The following is a 21,286-nucleotide window of genomic DNA, read 5'->3' as shown; positions in this document are numbered from 1 at the left end:
GGTGACAGCTAATTTAGACCCCATCATTTGGTATGTGCGGTTGGGATGATGTTTTCCAATGTGCATTACTTCACATGGATCAGCACTGAATTTCATCTGCCATTTTGTTGCCCAGTCACCATGTTTTTTGAGATCCGTTTCTAACCCTTCACAGCAAAAGAGTAACTCTTTGGACTGAACTATCTTGAGTCATTTTGTGTCATTTGCAAACTTTGCCACCTCACTGGTCAACCGCTTTTGTGGATCACTTATGACTATGTTGACCAGCCTTGGTCCCAGTACAGATTTTTGGGGGACCCCACTAGTTCCCTCTCTCCGCTGTGAAAACTGACCATTTATTCCTACCCTTTGTTTCCTGTCTTTTAACCAGTTACTGATCCAGGAGAGGACCTTCCCTCTTATCTATGACTGCTTAGTTTGCTTGAGAGCCTTTGGTGGGTGGCCTTATCAAAGACTTTCTGAAAGTCAAAGTACACTATATTCACTGGATCACTCCTGTCCATCTTTGCTGACACCCTCAAAAGAATTCTAGTAGCTTGGTGAGGCATGATTTCCCTTTACACAAGCCATATCGACTCTTCCCCAACAAACCGTGTTCATCTGTCTGTCTGATAATTCTGTTCTTTACTCTGGTTTCAACCAATTTGCCTGGTACTGAAGTTAGGTTTACTGGCCTGTAATTGCCTGGATTGCTCCTGGTGCCTTTTTAAAAAAATCAGCGTTACATTAGCTATCCTCCAGTCATCTGGTACAGAGGCTGATAGAAGCGGTAGGTTGCAGTTCTGCTATGTCATATCAGAGTACCTTCAGAACTCTTGGGTGATACCAGCTGGTCCTGGTGACTTTGCACTGTTTCATTGATCACGTTGTTCCAAAATCTCCTCTAGTGACACCTCAGTCTGGGACAGTTCTTCAAATTTGTCACCTAAAAAGAATGGTTCAGTTGTGGGAATCTCCCGCAGTCCTGTGCAGTGAGGACCGATGCAAAGAATTAATTTAGCGTCTCTGCAATGGCTTTATCTTCCTTGATACTCCGCTAGCACCTTGATCGTCCAGTGGCCCCACTGATTGGCAGGCTTCCTGCTTCTGATGTACTTAAAACAAAAATTGCTGTTAGCTTTTGTGTCTTTTGCTAGTTGTTCTTCAAATCCTTTGTTGGCCTGCCTAATTATACTTTTACATTTGACTTGCCAGCTTTCCGGCTCCTGTCTCTTTTCCTCAATAGGATTTTACTTCCATTTTCCCATCAATGCGACCTACTCTGTCATTCCTATATATTTTGTACCCTGGAATTACCATGTTCCATTGATTAGCATCATTCCACCAAGTTTCTTGATGCCTATTATATCAATATCCTCATTTACTACCAGGCACGCGGGTTCACCCATCTTAGTATTTAGACTTCTAGCATCTGCATACAAACACTTCTAAAGTTTGTTACTATTTCGTTGTCTGCCTTCATGTGATGTAATTGAATGGGACTCTTTTTTTGTTTGACTGTTTCTCTGCAGTTCCTACATCCACTTTATTAACTTCTATCCTCTCCTCTTTACTGGGCCATAGAGCACCCCTTTAATAAATCCTCCCCTAAGGGATGTCTCTGTCTGAACCATGTGCTCCTTCACATCTGTCAGCTTTCCTCTAGCCCTTTGTTCAAAAACGCAGCTGTGACCTTTGTAATTTCACATGCCAGCAATCTGGTTCTGTTGTGGTTCAGGTGGAGCTCATCCTTCCTGTATAGGCTCCTCCTTTCCCGAAAGGTTCCCCAGTTCCTAATCAACCCAAATCTCTCCCCCGAACACCATTGTCTCATCCACACATTGAGACCCTGCAGTTCTGCCTTGTCCAGCTGGCCCTGCCTGTGCCTGGAACTGGAAGCATTTCAGGGAATGCTACGCTGGAGGTCCTGGACTTCAGTTTCATAATCTAGCAGCCTTGATGTGGCTTCCAGGACCTCTCGCCCACCTACATGTACCATGACCACTGGGTCCTCCCCAGCACTGCACACACACGCGTCCCGAGGGCTTGAGAAATCCGCTAGACGGATTTATGCGTAGGGCTGGAGAAGAGCCGGTGGCCATGGTCCAGGGGTCACCAGTGACACAGCGAGCGGTAGGAGACAGGTCCTAGTGTCCAGCTGTTAAAGCCCAGGACCCCCGTGAGAGCCTGTCCCGCTCGCACTGCGTCCCACGCCAGGACCGTGGCATGACACGGGGCCTGGGGCAAGGAGAAGAGGCTGGACTCCGCTGCCCAACGCAGCAAGGAGCCAGTGACCCACCTGCGAGATGGGCCGGTGGTGACGTTGGAGGGGGCAGGCTGCAGCGCCGTCGAGGCAGGCCCAGAGGGGCTGCAGGAGCCCGGCTGGGCCCTGGCCTGGGTGGACTGGCGGGCGAGCTGCCCAGCAGCTGGGCCGGGGGCTGGAGCAGTGCCCAGCAGGAGATGCCAGGGCAGCCCCTGGCCGGCCATAGGCAGCCGGGCCGACGGGGGGTCAGCGGCTCCTTGGACACATGAAGGGCAGCGGGCAGCAGCCGGGTGGGGGGAGCCGCAGGGGCCTGGGGGGCAGAGCGGGGACGGGGGTGGCTCCGTCCAGCCCCCGGCCGGCCGGGCGCGGGGAACTACAGCTCCCAGCAGGCCGCGCAGGCAGCCAGGCGCGGCAGGGCGCTGTGTCTCCAGCCGGCGAGGCCGGTCCCGGCGCAGCCCTCCCCGGAGCCGAGCAGGGCGGGGGGGGGACATGCCCGGGCCGGGGACCTGGGGCAGCCAGCGCCGCTCCCATCCTGCCGCCTGCGCGCCCTGCGCTCGGGCTGAGCCGCGCTGCGCCGCGCTGCGCTGCGCGGCCGGGCGCGTCCCTTTGTGTGCGCGGGCGGAGCGCGCAGCGGTGCCTGGCGGCTGGGGCCCGGCGCTGGAGGAGCGGCCCCCGGGCGGGGAGCCCCGCCGCCGGAGAGCCCCCCCCGCGCTCCCAGCCACATGCGGCTGCAGCCCCGGCCGCCCCCCCGGCCCCGGCCCCGTCCCAGCCCCCGCGCCGCCGCCGGCAGCCCCGCGCCCAGCCCCCGCCCGTGCGCCGCCGGAGCCGGCGCGCCGAGAGGATGATCGCCGCCTCGCCGGCCGGGAAGGGGCCGGAGGGCAGGTACCCGCTGCACCGCCTGGTCTGGCACAACCGCGCCCGCGAGCTGGAGCGGGAGCTCAGCACCCAGCAGGTGGGTCCGGCCGGCGGGGCGGGGCGGGGCGGGGCTGGGCCGGGGGGGCCCCCGACTCCCCCCTTCCTCGTACCCCGCCGGCTCAGCCCGGGACTGGGCCGGGAGGTGTCAGCGGGACCATTGCGGGGGCCGCAGGGCGCGGGGGGGGGGAAGCATCCCCGGGAATGTGTCCACATGGCAGGCAGGCAGGCAGGGCTTCCCCCCCCCGCCGCCAACCCGCCGGGCCCCCAGCTGGGCGGCTGCGGGAAGCCTCCCATTGCAGAGCCTGGGGGGTCTCTGCCTGGCCCCCCGCAGGCGAGGACACGGGGCGTGGTGGGGCCCGAGGGAGGCGAGGGCTAGGGCTGGGGATCCTGCTGTTTGATTTGATTCCCCCCCCCCCCCCGCCGTGAGAGGACCTCCCCGGACCCCTCGCCAGCACCCCGGGCCATCCAGGCGCTGTCCATCTGGCCGTGGGCCGCGCCAGCGTGGACAGCAGCCGACAGAAATAACAAGCCTGGCAGGTTGGGCGCATGGTGCGCCCCGGGCGCTGGCTCTTCGCACCCTGGGGTGTCGAGTGGTTGTGGATAGCTCCGTCCCGGAGGGGGGCGAGGGGTGAGGAAAGGGACACAGAGGGGACTGCCGGCCTGGGACTGAAGGGCTTCCCCTCTGCCAGGGAGCCAGCCCCTGAGATGGCATCGCACCTGACTGACAACACTCATCCCCTGCATGGTGAACACCCAGGCTCCCTGGTGCGGGCTCTGCCCTTGATGATGCTCTGCCCCTCTTTGCATCCAGCCGGGTGACCGGCGTTTTGTGCCAGCGCCCGTCACCATGGCATCTGAGCAGTTCCTGCGGTGGCTGGGGCTGCGAGCTCCCATGGTGCACACATTCCCTCCGGTCTCTGTGTGCACACATTCCTCTGGGAGGGACACTTGTGAGGATCCCTTGCACGGCAAGGCTGGGATTTGTCTCGGCCTACAGGGTAGCATCCAAATCCCACTGAATTTCCGTGGGATTGGCACCTGCTTTCCTTGGACTCAGCTGAGTATTTAAGGCTCATCGAACGCACAAGACGCTAGAAGGAGAGAGAGGAACGCTGGGGCGCCGGCCCCTCTTCCGCCTTTCCTCCGAAATCCGGTTGTGTTTGCTGGTGTTATATAAATTGGACATTTGTTTTTGCCCAACAATCTGAAGTAGGCAGGGGTGCAGTTGCTTCTGATATGGTGAAAATAACCCTGCTGGGAGCAAGGACATATCCCTTGGGGAACAGGCACTGCCCGAGGGTCAGAACTGTTTTCCAGCCTGGCTTTCCCGGGGCGCACTCTCTGGTGAGCACGTATTTACCCCTGGCAGACGATCAGAGCTCCTGGGACCGCTGGTCTGACAGGTAACTAAGCTGGGTTTCCAGGGTCTAAACATGAATTTACCAGCTTGGCAGGATTTTCTCTCTCATTATTATTCAATTCCCCAAAGCGGCACAACCCTGTGTCCATTATGGTACCGTTCCGGTGTTGTGGGGGAAATCAAACTCCAGGCCAGTCTGCATTCGGCATCCCAGCTCTCTCCTTTGCTTGCCTCTCTGTGCTGGGGCAAAACTGCCTTTGGCTGAAGTTGTGTGGCGCACGTAAGGTTGCCCAGCTCCTGCTAATGCCCAGGTGCTGTGAGGGGCAAGAGCGCTCAGTACCTTGCAGGATCGGGTCCTTTTTTGTTTTTACAAGGAAACGTACAAACTCCTCTGACGCATCTTATTCCGGCTGGGATGTTTGCTATGGCTGCCTGGGATGTTTGCTATGGCTGCCTGGCTTCTCTTTACCTTGCCTGACTGTTGCCACACCCGTCTTTATTGTGGCAGGCAGGCGGTGGAGAGATCTTGGCCTAAATGTGATTTGCATGTTCGTGGAGAGGCCCACGTGTGAGCTCATGTGTTATCTTTACTGAGCGGAGCAGCCTGGGGGGGGAATCTCTTGCCTTTTATTTCACGTGTAATGCAGGGTCATTGGTAGCAGCAGCTGGGGAAGGCTGAGATCTCCACTAAGTTGAAGAAGTGTGTGCTGCCCATTTCCCCGTGCTGAGAAAGTACAAGGCCAGCTTAAAAATAGCAGGGGCAATTTTTACGCCCGGCTTGCTAATTTACGTCTTTTAGGACGTTGCGGCAGCTTTTCCTCCGAAGGAAAAACGTATCCCAGATTGACGCCGTTTCTCCACATTTTCTGTAACATGGCTGGAAGTGGAAGAGGCAGGAACGGCGGAGCCGAGCCCCCTTTTGCAGAGCGAGTAAAACTAGCCTCCGGGGCTGGTGGCTTGCAAACTCAGAGGGAGAAAAATATGCTGCCCGCGGTGCGCAGTGAGGACGCGGGTTCAGCAGCCAGGGGGCCGCTGGGCTCTGCGCTTCCCGGTTAGCGCTAGGCCAGGTGGCACCAGCAGCAGGGCTGAGCAGTCTGTTTGATGCACAGCCGGGCTCGGGGATGCCAAAGGTGCTGTTGTGATGCCCCCCGTCTGACCTCGTCCGCGCACAGGGCAGAGAACCTCGCCCAGCGACTCCTGCATCCTGCCAGAACACCTGGCTGCGCCTCTCTTGTCCCGCAGGCCACCCTATCCATGCACCTACTCCCAGCGGGAGAAGCTGGGCCCATGCAGAAGCTGTTTGGGGCGGGGGCTGCGTCTCGCTGAGCCCTGGCTTTACCCACACCGAGCTGCGTCATGTCAGATGAGGGGCTCTGTTAAATAGGGTCATCCGCAACCCTGCCTGGGCAAAGGTCCCCCTGGAAAGGCGCCCCAGCACGGCGCCTGCAGCGTGGCTGCCGTGGGCATGCTCCGCCCTTGCACTTCGTGGGCTGCGACCTCCGCCCCGGCAGGTGCTGCAGTCAGGCAGGAAGAGGAGGGAGCTCGGCGCCGCCCGCGGGAACTCTCCCCGGGGCGCTGGGGGCGACTCTGCTGTGGAGAGCCGGGCAGCGGTGCTGAACCACTGCCCCAGCGTGGTGCTAGGGCCGTGCCGCGCGGGCGATGCTGCGCTGCCTAAGATGCTGGGCCACTGCCCCTTTCCCTGTGGCATGTTTTACGGGGTGCAGTTCTGCCGACTTCAGTGGGGCCGCTGCCGCTGCCGCTGAGGGAGACCCAGCCCCTGTGGCTGTCGAGGGGATGCCGAGCCCCTTATGCTCATTAAAGGCCCCCGGGCCTGTTCCACAGGGGTAGGCAGGAGACCCCAGCTGGCCCGGCCCGGCCCGGCCCAGCCCAGCCCGGGTTGTTAGACTCTTGCTCCATGCATTCCTGCGGTTGGAGGCCCAGCCCGTCGGGAGCTGGGGTGGAGCGTTACCAACGCCGAGGTCATGCCCCATGCCCGTGCCGCGACAGGCAGAAGCGCTGCAGGAGGCCCAGCTCCAGGAGGTGTCACTCTTTGCATGGCCGGAGAGGCTCCGCTGGGAGCGTCAGAGCGGGGGCTGCCCTTCCGCAGGGCACCCCGTGGTTAGGAGGGCTGGTGGCTCTGGCGAATCGAGGCCGTCACTCAGTGCAAGCTGGCCGCTTGTTGAGACAGGCGGTAGCTAAACACCTGCCTTCCCCTCCGCGCAGATACAAAGCGGGCTGCCTGGGAAAGGCAGCGTGGGTCGGCCGGTGGGCTGGCAGGGGTTACCCGGCAGTGACACGGGGGGGATCAGCTCTGGGCTTCACGCGGAGGCCAGACACTGCAGGGATGGGAGCTGGAGGGACCCAGGCAGGCTTGGAGAGACAGGCTGCAGAGACTACAGCTCCCAGCATGCCGTGCTCCGTTCCCGGGCCAGCAGCCTGTCTGCTCGGCCCCAGCTGGGAGCTGTAGCGTCCCGGGGCCCCACCCCAATTTCAGCGGCGCCCGCTCTGTGCCAACAAGGCCTGACCCCCAGTGGCTCTGGCGCTGCCGTGGAGCCTGCACACGAGCGCCTGGACTGGAAGCAGAATTAATCTGCGCACGTGCCGGGGTCGCACATGGGGCATGTCTGCGCTGGGGGTCTCAGCTGGGCGGACGTGCCCGCACTCACGCCACTCCAGCGAGAGCACGACACAGCGCAGCGCAGCTCGCCACCCTGGGTGCGATCCTGCCAGACCCCTTCGGCACAGCCCCGGGCAGCTGCCCCTCCTGCTGTCGCAGCCGCCCGGCTCTTTGTAGGGCGCTGGCTGGCTCGGAGCTGGCGCGTTAGGTCTGCCTGCGTGGGGAGGGACAGCTCCAGCCCCAGTGTAGACGAACCCGAGATCGGCACGAGGGGCCCTGAAAACCTAGGCCAGCCCAGCTGCTCCAGGAGACAGCAAAACGCGAACCTGGCCCCTGGCACCTCTCCCACCCGGGAGCTCCGCTCCCTGTGCGCTGGCCGGGGACAGAACGTGCAGAGCTGCCACGCGGGGTTGCTGGCTGGGTGCCCGGCCCCAGAACTGGGACACAGCGTCCAGCTAGACTGTGTGAGCCCCACCTTAACCAGCAGCAGCTCCCCAGGGGGTGAAGGAAGAGCCGCCTGGGCCCTGGGAGCAGGGTGGCTCTGTTGGTACCAGTGAGCGGAGGGTGGGGGGCTGCAGACCCGCACTGAAGGGACCTGCTGGCTGTACAGGGATCTGGAGCAGGCCTGGCCGAGTGAGCTGTTGTAGCGAGGGAAGAGTTGGGCAGGCGAGGTAGCCCTAGATACGGAGGGGTGTGCGGCCAGGCTCCCTCGCACTCAGCCGGGGGCAGGGGCTGTGCCAGGGGCAGCTGGTCCCCTGTGCCTGGCATGGCCCCTGCCCTGCTGGCGCCGTGGGAGCTGTGTGAGAGCTGGGAGCACCGTTGCAGAGGATTTCTGCCCTCCCGCCTGGTGGCACGGCAGCGGGTCACAGCCAGGACCTTGCCGCGCTCAAGGCGGCCGCTGGGGCGTGGCGGGGCAGGGCGGGGGGCACGCGGGGGTCTGCAGGAGAGGGCCAGCGTCAGGTTCTGCCCAGCTCGCCCCATCAGCAGCGTCCGGGCGCCGCAGTCTGATCGACTCCCAGATTCCACGGCTGGCCACGAAGCCAGTCCCTCCTCGCCAGGGCCCCGAGATCTCCCCACGGCAGAGCAAAGCAGCCAGGTCCCCGATCGCTCTGGGCCAAGCCCCTGCGTTGCCTTGCCAGCCCCTGGGGATGACTCTAGCTCTGGGGGGGATGACTGTTGGCAGATTTCCTGCTGGCAGCGTGGAGCCAGGACGGTGGAGGGGGCCAGGGGCAGCAGGGAGGGAATCGCCTCTCCATCTCAGAGCCCATCGCCCTGGAGAGCCCCAAAGATCCGTGTGGCTGCGGGGTGCCTGCCTCGGCATTCCTGCCCCCAGGAATCCCCGCCCCCCAGGTGAGCCCATCCCCTGGGAGCTCCCAGTCGTGCAGCGCCAAGGCGCATCAGGAGCAGGTTTCAGACGCTGACGCAAAGCCCTGGCCAGGCGCCGAGGGGTGGGGAAGGAGCAGAACAGGGAACTGACCTGAGGGCACAATTCAGCTCCTGCCTGGCATCCGTGCGGTCCCGAAGCCCAGCGTTACCTGGGCACAAGCCGAGGCGAGCCAGGCCGGCAGGGGCGAGAGCTGCTCCATCAGCGCCAGTGCCAGGCAGACCACACGGAGCTTCACCCAGGTCACGGCCAGCGCTTCCCCTGGGTAAACCGGTGCACGGGGACCAGGTTCCAGCTGGCACTGAGGGGCGAGCTGGGCTGGAGCCGGCTGGCACGGCCACTTGGATGGGGGCAGCCAAGCCAGCACCTGTGGATTAAACAGTAGAGTCACAAACGGTTCATTTGCACCCCCGGCAGTGCCCAGCCGGCGCCGGGGCAGCCCCCAGTGCCTACAAACGGAAACCGACATCGCAGGCCTCGGCTGAGCTCTGCAATAACCCCTGCCTCTCCCTGGCTGCTTCCTCCCCGTACCCTCGTCAGGGCCATTCGCTTTGCCTGGCTGGCACAGTGATTTGTGCCCTCTGACGCCAGCTGTACCCAGCTGCCCATTGGCAAAGGCTGGCACTTCCCAGCGCTGCAGGGAGGCAGAGTCGGTTCGATGTGCATTGGGGGGGGGACAGGAGGGAAGCACGTCCCAGCCTCAGGGTGGGCAGGGCCAGGGCTATCCAGTGGACGGAGCAGTAAGGGTGATGGGTTCATTATAAACGCCTGGGGGAAACCACAGCTCTGCTCCCTTCCCCTCCCCCCGACCCCGACGGAGGAGCCCCTGCCCAGGAGGTGCCAATGCGTTGTTAGGAACAGGTCCCAGGCCCCTGCTCTACCACCTGCCCTGACCGGGCTCCTCTTCCAGTCAAGTCCTGATCTGTCATCCTGGTGTAAATGGGGTGACTCTGGATTTACATCTAGGTCACCAAGATTCAGCTCTGATTCCTGGCCTGAGTGTCCAATCTCAGCCCCAGTCCCTGGGAAAGCCCCTGTCCCGCAGCCTGGGGGAAGCTGCATTCACCAGCTCCCAGCTGGAGCCCCCGGGGCGGGGGGCGAGGGGCGGGGGGCGGTGTTTTCTTTACTTAGAACCCTTTTCACCACAGCAATTAAAAGCCAGCACGTGATCACCTTGGAGGGTGTTTAATTAATGCGCCGGCTCCCGCTAGGCTGGAGGTGCCGCTTCCAGAACCAGATTAATTTGCGGGGCACCCCGCTGGCGGTGCCCGGGCCTCGGTGCCGCTAGGCGAGCCGAGGGGCAGCGGGCGCTGGGCCTGTCCGTGGGGCTGGCTGTGTTCTCGCCCGGCCCCTGTGAACCCTGATGGGCAGGGTGGGGGGGAGGCCATGGCTTGGAGGGGCTTGGCTCTGGGGGATGGGACTCTGGCCGCTGGGAAGCCAAGGCAGCGGCGGGGTGTGTGGCGGAGGCAGGGCGTGGCGCCAGGGCTGGAGAGGGGCGCTGTGGAGAGCGGTGTGGGTTCTGCAGGCTGGCAGGGGCCTGGCATGGGGGATTTGACAGCTGGATCCAGTGGCACGGTGGGGGGGGGCAGGAACCAGGGCCAGGGGAAGTCTGCTCCCTGGGGGGGTTATGGGAGATGCCCCAGCCGGGCTGGCAGTACCGCCCCCCTCCCCCCGGCTGCTCCCAGGGAGCCCCTGGGCTGGGATGAGGAGGGATCTGGCCGTGCCATGGGCCAGCTGGGGGCTCCTGTCCTGCACAGCCCCACAGGACGCCAGGGCATCGCGGGCAGGTGGCCTGGGCCGCAGCTGGCCGGGCTCCCGCTGGCCATGCCTGCAGCTTCCAGCCCTGGGGCTGCCCCCCACCCCCGCTCTCCCTGAGGTGACAGTTTCCTTCAGCAACAACAAAAATGGGCCCCCGGGGGCCAGGATCTGGCGAACGAGTGCAGGGCAATTAGCGCTGGCGGGGGAGGGGCGCCAGTCTCCCAGCAACCTGCCCCACCCCCACCTGCTCCTGGGGAGCCACTTCATGGCAGAGCTGCCAGGAAAAGGGGGGGGCCCCACTCACCCAACGAGCCCTGGGCTGCCTCTGCTCCCCAACCAGTGCCCGCCCCCCCCGCTGCTCCCCTGAACCCCCTGGGCGGGGAGAGTCTCCCACACTCTGACCACGGCCTCCTCTCAGGACCCGGTGCCGCTCGCCATGGGGCTGGAGGAGACGCTGGCCCAGAGCCCCCAGATACCTCCAGACACCCCCATCACACCACAGCTCTGCCTGGCACCGGAGGGGCTGCCCAGCACTGACCCCTCGGCTGCAGGTGCAGCCCCCCAGCTGGGCCAGGCACCGGCCGGCTCCCTGTCCCTGCCACAGACCCAGCTGGGCTTCCCCGACCCCCCCGCGCCCGCTCGCTGTGGGCCTAGAACCAGCCCCTGGGAGCCGGCCAGCTCTAGCCAATGGCCCCCCCCCCCCGTCCATGGCAATCACACGAGCGCCCGTCCTCTCCCCCCCCCCCCGTTCTCCTCCTGCCGGGGCTTGGAAGCCGGCCCAGCTGCCTCTTGCCCTGGCAACCCGACGTGTCCTCTCTCCAGCGGGCCATGAGCTGTTGTGCCTGGCCCCCCCCCCCGGCAGCGTGCGCCCCGGGCGGGAAATGGATGTGACAGGCGCTCTCCCGGGGACGTCGCTGCTGGGCTTTTAGCGAGAAGGGATGGAGGGGGAGAAGCGGGGGGGAGAGCGGGCGGCTGCCGGCAGAGCAGGGGCCTGGTGTGGGAGCGGCAGGGCCTGCCCCGGTGGCGCCTGTCCCCGGGGGGCAGAGGTGGGGATGCTTGCCGGAGCCGGCACCAGCTGTACCCACGCTCCAGCCCTCCGGCCGCAGCCGTGGGGCACATGCGGAGCTCCCAGGACGCCGAGGGTCAGGCTGTGCTGGCCTGGGAAGCAGGCAGACGAGGGCTGGAGCAGGGTGTCCATGGCACCAGGGTCTCGCCCTGGCTCATCTGCATCTGTGCCCCGAACTGCCAGCCTGGGGCCTCTCACCAGCTGGTCCCTTAAGCAGCTCTGTACCCCCACGGCTCTCCCCAGAACCCAGCAGGGCCTACGTGCCCTGGGGCACAGAGATGCTGGGCAGGGGAGGCCGGGTCCCAGCCCCCTGCAGGGACGGTGACGGCTGGGAGCAGCAGAGCCAGGCCTGTTGGGGCAGCTCCCCCGAACCCCATCCCTGGGTCACCCCCTGGCCAAGCCCCTCTTCCGTCTCTCCTGGCAGGTGGACATTGAGCAGCTGGACCCGCGGGGCCGCACGCCCCTGCACCTGGCCACCACGCTGGGCCACCTGGAGTGCGCCAGGGTCCTGCTCAAGCATGGCGCGGACGTGGGCAAGGAGAACCGCAGTGGCTGGACAGGTGCGTGGCAGCCGCAGGCTCCGTGATGCCGCCAGCTCCCCCTGCATCGCCCGCTCCCCCGTGCCGGGACGCTGGCACCTGGGGACCTGCCGTTTCTGGGCACCAGGGCCAGCTCTGCGCAGGGGCTGGCACTTAACGAGCAACACATACGAGCGAGACCAGCCCCGCTGCGCTGGGGGGCGCAAACAGCAACTGGATGCTCGTGGTGAGCTCCTGGAGGTCTCACTCCCAACCCGCAGCCCCCGCTCTGCGGGCACCCCTCACTCCTGACCTGCAGCCCCGTTACCCCAGCCTGGGCTCCCCCTGGCTCTGCTGGTGCCCCTCGGGGCCCCCTGCCCTTGCATCCCTGAGGTGTCTCCTGGCAGACACTGCGGAGGTGGTGGGTAGCCCTACAGTGCCCGTGGGTGTCAGTTCCCAGCATCCCCCTTGGCGCGTGCGTGTGTGTCCTGCCTGGGTGCTGCCCCCCACTGGGCCCACATTGAGCGCTGCCCTGCAGGGGTGCAGGCTGGGGCCGGGCTGGCTCTCCCGGCCATGCAGACAGAGGGGACACGGCCCAGGGCTGTCGTGCGGCCCCTGACGCCTCCCTTTTGCCCCCCCCCCCGCAGTGCTCCAAGAGGCGGTGAGCACCCGGGACCTGGAGCTGGTGCAGCTGGTGCTGCGGTACCGCGACTATCAGCGAGCCGTCCGGCGCCTGGCCGGGATCCCCATCCTGCTGGAGAAGCTACGCAAGGTACGTTTATGTACACGCACTCACACGTGTGCACACGGGCACACACTCTCCCTCCCCCCCAGCCCTGGGCCAATGCAGGGAGCCCGGCTTCCAGGGCCCATCGGCCCCCTACCCTGTCCAGCCGGGGGCGCCAGGCGCCCAGCACCACCCTCACGTAGGGGGGAGGCTGGCCCAGTGTCACAGCCAGGACGCCTGTCTCCCTGCCCCCGGGAGGGGCTTGCACTGCAGTTGCTGGGCATGGGGGGATCCCGTGGGTGGCACTGGGTGCCCCTCACCCTGGCCTCTCTCTTTCCTCAGGCCCAGGACTTCTATGTGGAGATGAAATGGGAATTCACCAGCTGGGGTAAGTTTCGGGGCCAGGAGGGGAGAGGCTGGGCCCCTCGCTTCCCACCCCCCAGGACAAGCAGCCGAGCCCTAATGTCCCCCCCCCCCATGGGGGCGCCTCACATCCTCCAGGGCCCGGTGCACCCCCAGCAGGTGGGCCAAGTGCTGCCCCATCCACACCAGTGATGACCCAGCCAAGCCCCCCCCATGTCCCCGAGACCTAGTGCCACCCGCCCGGCCCCCGGCCTGCTGGGAACCCCAGTGCCGCGGCCCTCATCTGCCAGGCCCCCCACCCTGCTCCCCTCCCCCAGTGGAAAACGTGCCCTGTCCGTGCCTAGGGCAGCCCCCTGAAAATGCCAAGGGCAGGGCAGGCTGCAAACAGAGAGCAGATTCTCCCAGTGCTGGTGGGTGACACTGAAGTCAGGCTTCCCAACCAGGCACAAACAGTGCTGCTGATTCCCCACACGGGTTATCCACAGCCCCCTTTACTGCATTTCAGTCTCCGGCTCCCAGTCGGGCACTAGGTCCAGTAAAGAGGCCAGTTATTTAAACTCTCTGCTCTTCACCAAAAAGGTTCTCCTGACCCCAAGGGGTCAGCCACAGCACCAGAGCAATATACGTTTGGATCTTACCCAAAATCCCACACTGCCAGCCAATCCTTTCATAACTAAAACTAAAGGTTCGTTATAAAAGGAAAGAAACAAGCTGTAAGAGAAGTAGTAACGGGTTAAAGCAATCAGAGCCCTGGAAATGACTTGGAAGTCCAGCTAGCTCAGGTTTCCGGTAGAATGATGGAGTCTGCAGGCTCCTAGAGTCCCTCTGGTTACATACCTGGATGGGCTCAGTCCTTTGACTGACTCACAGCTGAGCTGGAGAGGAGTGGATCCAGAGCTAGCGGAGGACTGAGCACAAAGGGGATGTGTTGCAGCTGCCTGTTACGTCCTTTGCCAGGCTGCTTGTGGAAATGGCCACAGCTAAGATGGAGTCCGTGGTCACATGAGTAAGTCTTGGTGACTCACCAGCGGCTCTCCCCGGCCCATTGCACCTGTGAGTTTCCTTAATGGGCCGTTAAGCAGCTTATTGCTTGGCTGGGGCGTGGCCCAGAAACACAGCACCGGGTGCAGTTCGGATCCAGCAGACGTGTCCACATAAACAATCTCATCATCCGTAGCGAACGAGAACCCGTCCAACAGCCCTGCCATGGCCCAGCCCCTGGGAATTACTGTCAGTCTGAAACATGGATGGTAAATAGTATCACGAATGGTCCCCCTAACCCAGCCAGTGGCACAGACAGCTCTGGCCATGCCACGGGGTAGGGAATTTTATCCCCTGTCCAGACCTGGCCCCCAGCACCCTGGAGAGACGGGCCCCAGGCCACACCCCACTAGCGGGACACCCCACGAGGCAGCATGACGGGGGGTGGGGCTGCTCCAGACAGGGGGCAGAGGCCCCTAATCTTGCCCTCCCCGCAGTGCCCCTGATCTCCAAGATCTGCCCCAGCGACACCTACAAGGTGTGGAAGAGCGGCCAGAACCTGCGCGTGGACACAACGCTGCTCAGCTTCGACCACATGAGCTGGCAGCGGGGAAACCGCAGCTTCGTCTTCCGGGGACAAGGTCAGCGCGGCGCCGGGGAGGCTGGGCCGTGGCCGGCAGCCCCTGCCTGGGGCAGCCCGCGGACGCTGGCTGTTGATAATGCGCACCCCTGTCTCACTGCAGCGGGAGGCTGAGCGCGGCGCGTGAGATTCGTGCCGCCGTGGGTCAGGCCAGGGGGCAGTTATGAAGGGGGGGAGGTGCTGGTGTCTGGTGCAGGGGAGGCAGCACGGACTTGGGGAGCAGGCCCCCCGGCCACTGCTCGCTGCCAGGGGATGGGGACGCTGCCACACCTGGCGACCCAGCGCGGGCACAGACAGGCACGCGCGGCCCTCCTGCATGTCCACGCACATGGGCACACACCCACAGCAGCCCCCTGGCACGTGCCCCACACGCCCGGCTGGAAGCTTTCCTCCCGCCCCGTGCCGGGTGCTGACACGCGGCCTCCTCCTGCAGACACCAGCGCGGTGGTGATGGAGATCGACCACGACCGGCGGGTGGTGTCCTCCGAGACGCTGGCCCTGGCCGGCCACGACCGCGAGCTCCTGCTGGCCGCTGTGCGGCCCACCGAGGAGCAGGTGATGGGGCGGCTCACCGCCCCCGTGGTCACCACGCAGCTCGACACCAAGAACATCGCCTTCGAGAGGTGGGCACGCGCGGGGCCGGGCAAGGCGCAGGGCAGGGCTGGGAGATGGGTGCCCGTCAGATGGGTGCCCCCGCTGCGGGACGGGGTCCGGGGCTCGCTCTGTGCCCAGCTCACAGCTGCCTTGTCTCGCTGCCAGGAACAAGACGGGGATCCTGGGCTGGAGAAGCGAGAAGACGGAGGTGGTGAACGGGTACGAGGCCAAGGTGAGGGGCAGGCAGCTGCAGGGCGGCCAGGGGGCGGCGAGGCCCCCTTCGCCAGCTCTGGGAGGGGCTGGGGGAGCCAGGGCGGGACCCGAATCAGCAGGATCTCGCCAGGTGCAGAGACTGGCCGGGGCTTGCCCGGCCCCAGCCTAGGCGCCTTCGTGGGAGCAGATCCCCGATGCCCCCGGCTGCGCTGCCCCCTGAGGTAGATCACAGCCGGGGCCCGGGTGCCCGGGGAGAGTCAGCGCCGGTCGCAGCTCCCGTGCGGGGGGCAGGACCTGCCGCAACCCCTGCTGTCTGCTCTCCGCTCTCCGGCACAGCCCCGCGGAGGGGCGCCGCCAGGGCGGCTGTGGGGCAGGGGCCGGGGCAGGGAGAGCAGCAGCCTCTGGCATTCGGGATCCTCCCCACAGGTTTACGGCGCGTCCAACGTGGAGCTGATCACGCGGACGCGGACGGAGCATCTCTCCGACCAGCACAAGGGCAAAGGCAAAGGTAAGGGTCGGCGCCGGGGCGGCGGAAGGGGGGAATTGCCCAGGACCCAGGGACGGGCCCCGCACCCGTTTGTTCCTCTTTCTGGCCACCCCAGCCCCATAGCTCTCCCGTCTGCCTTTGGCCCCTCGCCTGGCCCCACTGTGCCCCAGCCGGGGAGCCGCCGGTGTCACTGCCCCGTGCTTTGTCCCTGCGTCTCTTGCAGGCAGCAAGACCCCGCTGCAGTCCTTCCTGGGGATCGCCGAGCAGCACGTGGGGCCCAGCAATGGGGTGAGTAGCAGAAGATCCCAGCACTGACTGGCTCAGCTGGGGGGCGGCTCTCGGGCCAGCCCGGCCCAGTGGCTGGGGGCGGCGAGGACCAGCCCCATTTGGGCGGAGCAGCCCCGGCCAGGCCGCGCTAACAAGGCCTTTGCTTGTCCCGGCGCAGACGCTGATCACGCAGACCCGGAGCCACACCAACCCCACAGCCATCACCCCCGAGGAGTACTTCAACCCCGGCTTCGAGCTGGGCAACAGGGACATGGGGCGGCCCGTGGAGCTCACCACCAAGACACAGAAGTGAGGGGCCGGGGTCCCTGCCAGGCGGCCGGCCAGGGATAGGTGGAACTCACTGCTGCAGGGGACTGGGGCTGGAGATTGATCTGGGCGAGAATAGCAGGGCCACGTCATGGCCAGGCCCCCCCGAATCTGCCCGGGGTCGGGGGGCACCCCCTGCATGGGGAATGAGGTGCATCATGGGTGGTTTGACATCCCCCAGGGAGCGTGGGCCGTCCCAGGCAAGCCCTGGCACAGGGGGCGGCGGGCATCACCCGCCCAGTGGGCTCTCGTGGGCAGCCCGGGCACAGTTCTGGGCAGAGCCGTCGTGCTGGAGGGGCGGCGCCAGGCTGTGTCCCCTGCTCCTGTGGGCCTCTCTCCCCGCTGCAGGTTCAAGGCCAAGCTGTGGCTGTGTGAGGAGCACCCGCTGTCCCTGGGCGAGCAGGTGGCCCCCATCATCGACCTCATGGCCATCAGCAACGCGCTCTTCGCCAAGCTCCGGGACTTCATCATGCTCCGCCTGCCGCCCGGCTTCCCCGTGAAGATAGGTGAGGGGGGAGGGGAGGGGGCGTGGGCCCCTGCCCCGCCCGGTCCGGCCGCCCGCACAGACCCCAGCTCCTGACAGCTCGGGGAAGGTGTCTTGGCTGCCGAGCGGCCTGCTGTCTGCCCGGGCCAGCCCTGGATTCCTGCGCCGGGGGTGCGGGCGTTGTTCTCCTAGTCCTGGATCCAGCAGCCCCATGCCAGGCAGGGGGGGGGGGCACGTCCCTCACGGCGCCCGCTCTCTCTCTCTCGCCCGCAGAAATCCCCATCTTCCACATCCTCAACGCCCGCATCACCTTCGGGAACCTCAACGGCTGCGACGAGCCCGTCACTTCCCTGCGCCACAGCAGCGAAGCCCCCTCGCCCAGCAGCGACTCCTCCAGCGTCAGCAGCTCCGGCTCCCTGAGTACGCAGCGCCGCGGCCGGGCTGGGCCGGCCCTCGGTGGGGGGGGGGAGCCCTGTGGGGATGGGCGAGCCGCCGGGGTCTGCGATCAGCCCGCCACACGTCCTCAGCACCACCGAGAGCCCCGGCCCCTCGCAGGGAGGCATTGCTGCCCCCCCCACTCATATCATCCCCGCTGGCTTTATAAGGAAGGGGCGGCAGGGCTGCATCGTACATCGTGGCTGGACTGCTTGGCAAACTGGCAGAGGGCGTGCGGGGGGGAGGGGGGGGGCAGGGTGTGTCTGCAGGGGCCGCATGCTGCGCCAAAGGCCACGGTGTGTCCCCCCCCGCCCGCTGACGGGTGTGTCCGGTGCCTGCAGCCTCCTGCCGGGCGTGTGAGATGGACCCGGCCCTGTTCGAGGCCCCGTGCGGGTACAGCGTGCTGGGCGGCCACCGGGACGCCGGGCGCGAGGAGGACGACGACCTGCTGCAGTTCGCCATCCAACAGAGCCTGCTGGAGGCCGGCAGCGAGTACGACCAGGTGGGCGGCTGGGAACTGCCCCGGGAGCAGCCCGGCCGGGTGGGCGAGACGGGGCGGGAACGCCACACGTGGGAACAGGCTGGCCCCAGCGGGCCAGCACCGGGCAGTGGGCATGGGGCTGCCCCTCCTGGCCCCTGGCCAGGCCTCTCCTGCCCTCCTTGGCTGTGCACATGCACCAGGCAGTGGCGCCCGCTAGGATAATGGACTCCGTCGCTGTCTCTGGCCATGCCCCTGGTCTTGGCCAGGTCCCGGGAAACCACAGGCGGCAGGCGAAGGCTTAATGCCATGCGGTTCCACTTGCCCTCTCCTGCCCGCTGCAGGTCACCATCTGGGAAGCACTGACCAACAGCAAGCCCGGCACACACCCCATGTCCCAGGAAGGCCGGCGAGGAGACAGGTTGGTACGGGCGGGCTAGTCCTTGCTGGGGGGGCTCACAGGGGCTGGAGTCGCAGGGGATGGTCTGTCCCGCTCAAACCCTGACGGCCCCCGTTGGCCCCACACAGCATTGTCTGGGGCAGCTGCTGCAGCCAGGGTTTGGGGGCAGTGTGCAGCCCAGCCTGGCAAGGGGACCCTGGCTCTCTCCCAGTGACGTGCCCAGGCTGTGCCTCAGTTTCTCCAGCTGTAATGACGCCAGGGTCGTCACACCAGGGCCCTCTGGGGGTGGGGTGGGGGGGGGGGGCTGCTGTGCCTTAGCCCCCGTAGCCAGGCGCTGGGCAGGGGCAGGGCCACGGCCCCCGCAGTAGCCTGAACCCAGCCTTGGCACCTGGCTTCCTGGGACCAGGGGAAGGTCCTGGCCCCGCTCACCTGTGCGCTGTTCCCGTGCCCGCTCCAGGACGCCCCAGCACACGCCTCCTCCCCGGCCAGCCGGCCCCCAGCAGCAGGTGGGGGGCAGCAGCACGCCCAGCCCCCTTCGGCACAGCTACGACAAGCAGCTGCGGCTGGCCATGGCGCTGTCGGCGCGGGAGCAGGTGGAGGCAGAGCGGCGCACGCGGCAGGAGGAGGAGGATCTGCGGCGCATCCTGCAGCTCTCGCTGACGGAGAAGTAGCCCAGCGCCGGCCACGGGCCCCACGGCCTCTGCCCGGCGCGCGGCCCGGGATGGGTGTGCCCCCCGCTGGGCAGTGGCATTCCCTGGGGCGCGGCTGGCTGACGGCAGGGGGGGCCCCCGCCACAGACGCCATCGCACTGAGCCATTCAGAGACCAATGCCGGGGGGCAGAAGGCCTGGCACGCCCAGCGGGTACCAAGTGGAAGCCCCCATGATGCCTCTCAGGGTTCCCGGGGCGTGGGCTGCTTCCCCCTACCCCTGCCCCATGGGACTCCTCGTTAACCCACCAGCCCTCTGCATTGCCCTTCCCCACCCCCCAGGCCTGGCCCAGCAAAGGGGTGGGGGGGGTTTGGGGCCCAGTGGGGTGGGTTGCAGAATGGGGAGGGGGCACTCAGAGCTGGGCTAGCAAAACAGTGGGGCAGGGCAGGGCAGGGTGGTGCTCGTTCACAGGCCTCTCCGCCTGCCCCACAGAGCCAGCCACGCACCGCTCTCCCCCACCTCATGCTTACCCCACCCCTTGGCAGCCGGGCCTGCCTGAGCCTCCTGCCCCCCTGTGACCCACAGCAAGGGCAGGGCCCAGCTGCATCCTCCCTGCCTCCGCTATGGGCCCATGGCCCCCCCCCCCCAATTCTTCAGGAACACCACCCACCTCCCCCACCCCTGCTGCCCAGTCCCCCCCCCACACAGGGCCCTGGCAGAGTCGCACCTGTTTGGGGGGGGGGGGGGAGGCACATGCCATGTGTGAGGCTGTTTGTGCCAGGCCCTGCCTCGCCCCAGAGCTGCACCCACCCCCCCAGCACTGAGTCCAGGGCCTGGCCCGCAGCTGGGCGGGGGACATGCAGTGCCAGCCCTGGCCGTGGGGGTGCCGGGGTGGGGCAGGGCTGGCGGGCCGGATGAGGCTGGCACCCAGGGAGGTGGGAACAGGGCCGGTAACCGCCGTGCTTCAGGCTGACACCCCCCCCCCCCGGCCCCAGCCCCACGGCTGCAGGCACCAGCGCCCCAGCCCCAGCCGTGCTCCTCCCGGCTGCCCCGTCGCGGCCCCAGCCATTCTCAGGGCGCCGTGGGCCCCAGACAGCATCAAGTGCACTTAGGCAGGAGCCAAGCCAGGCCTGCGACTGCCGGCCACACGGCCACCACCCGGGGGGCCCCCCCACCCCGTGCCCCGCCACACCTGCCCCGCCAGGGCACAGCCCACGCCAAGCGGCTTCGCCCCCCTCGCCCTGCCCACGCATCAGCCCCACCCCGAGGGGAGAGGCCAGCCCCAGGCCGGGGGTATCTGCCAACAGCACCCTTGGGACCGGGCGCCCCCCTGCCCTTTCTGTGGGCCCTACGGCCCCCCCCCCCCCTTCTGCCAGGCACAGTCCCCACCCCCACGGCTGGTCTGGTCCTGCCCGGCCGGCACTCCAGCCCCACGGCCGAGGGGTTTCCCGCCCCCCCCCCCCCCCCGGCAGCGCGTGCTCTTCTCGCACAGGGCGCTGAACCCTTAACCGTCGAATGGTGCTAACTCCCTGCCGAGCGGGGCCAGGCCCGCCCCGCGCCAGCCCGGCACACAGGGCCCTCACGCCTTTTGCACAGAGGATGAACGTGCTGGCCTGCCCGCGCAGGGGGGGCCGCGCCGTTCCCCCGCCTGAGAGGACAGCGCCATCACGCTGGAAACGGAGCACGTGCCCGAAACCGTGACGGGGCAGGGCCCTTTTCTTAATCGCCCACGACACCCCCTCCACCCACGGCCCGTACGGCTGGGCACATGGCCTCGGGCTGGCGGGGGGCCCACGCCCAGGGGCTGTGATCACGGCAGACACCAATAAAACGTCTTTACCATTTGTCTCTCCTCGGCCGCTGGTTTCTGGGGCGGGGAGGGGGAGGCCGGTGTGCAGGTACTGCCCGATTGAAGGCAGACAAGCAAGGACCGAAGCCGTGGCTAATCCCCCATCGCCAGACGCCTTGGGGCGTGACTGCCAGGAATGTGGCTTTTCCTCTCCCCCGCTGGGGGGCTGTGCCCACAACTGTGGCGCTATGGGGGGCACTGGGCGGAGCCGGGGTGCAGGCTGCAACACTCAGTCACCCCCCGCCCCCAGGGAAGTGCGGCCCGAAGATGGATTGGGGCCACAGTTCCATTGCCCCGGCAGAGCCAGGCGCCCCCCAGCTGCGCGGAGCTCTGCAGGCAGACTGGCAGCACCCCTGCCCCCTTCCTGCCATGGCAAAGCGCCATCCTCGGGCGGGGCATCCGCAGGGCCCTGCCCAGTGCTCCCTCAGGCAGGCATTTATGGGGTGCGGGGGGGGGGGAGGAGAGCAGCATCCCTGGGAATGACATGCCCCCTCTGGCTGATGCCTGGGGCGCGGCTGGAGGGCGCAGCAAC

The 21,286-nt window shown here is 66.0% G+C and overlaps 1 protein-coding gene across 1 annotated transcript; it reads left to right on the top strand.

Annotated features, from left to right (window-relative positions):
• Positions 1 to 3,071: 3,071 nt before the first annotated feature.
• Positions 3,072 to 20,749, top strand: ANKRD13B (ankyrin repeat domain 13B). Its single transcript, XM_067565887.1, has 15 exons — positions 3,072 to 3,194; positions 11,767 to 11,902; positions 12,508 to 12,632; positions 12,930 to 12,975; positions 14,429 to 14,572; positions 15,005 to 15,194; positions 15,331 to 15,397; positions 15,805 to 15,886; positions 16,089 to 16,153; positions 16,311 to 16,441; positions 16,808 to 16,965; positions 17,217 to 17,363; positions 17,720 to 17,880; positions 18,201 to 18,277; positions 18,714 to 20,749. Exons 1-15 carry the CDS (start codon positions 3,084 to 3,086, stop codon positions 18,925 to 18,927), a joined length of 1,854 nt encoding a protein of 617 aa, XP_067421988.1. The 5' UTR covers positions 3,072 to 3,083; the 3' UTR covers positions 18,928 to 20,749.
• Positions 20,750 to 21,286: the final 537 nt, after the last annotated feature.

This window comes from Emydura macquarii, unplaced genomic scaffold (genome assembly GCF_026122565.2).
Source record: "Emydura macquarii macquarii isolate MOO-44397 ecotype Brisbane River unplaced genomic scaffold, CSIRO-AGI_Emac_v2 contig_2699, whole genome shotgun sequence".
NCBI classification, from domain to species: domain Eukaryota; kingdom Metazoa; phylum Chordata; order Testudines; family Chelidae; genus Emydura; species Emydura macquarii.
The sequence above is the reverse complement of the archived record's forward strand: the minus strand, read 5'-3'. Positions and strand labels throughout refer to the sequence as shown.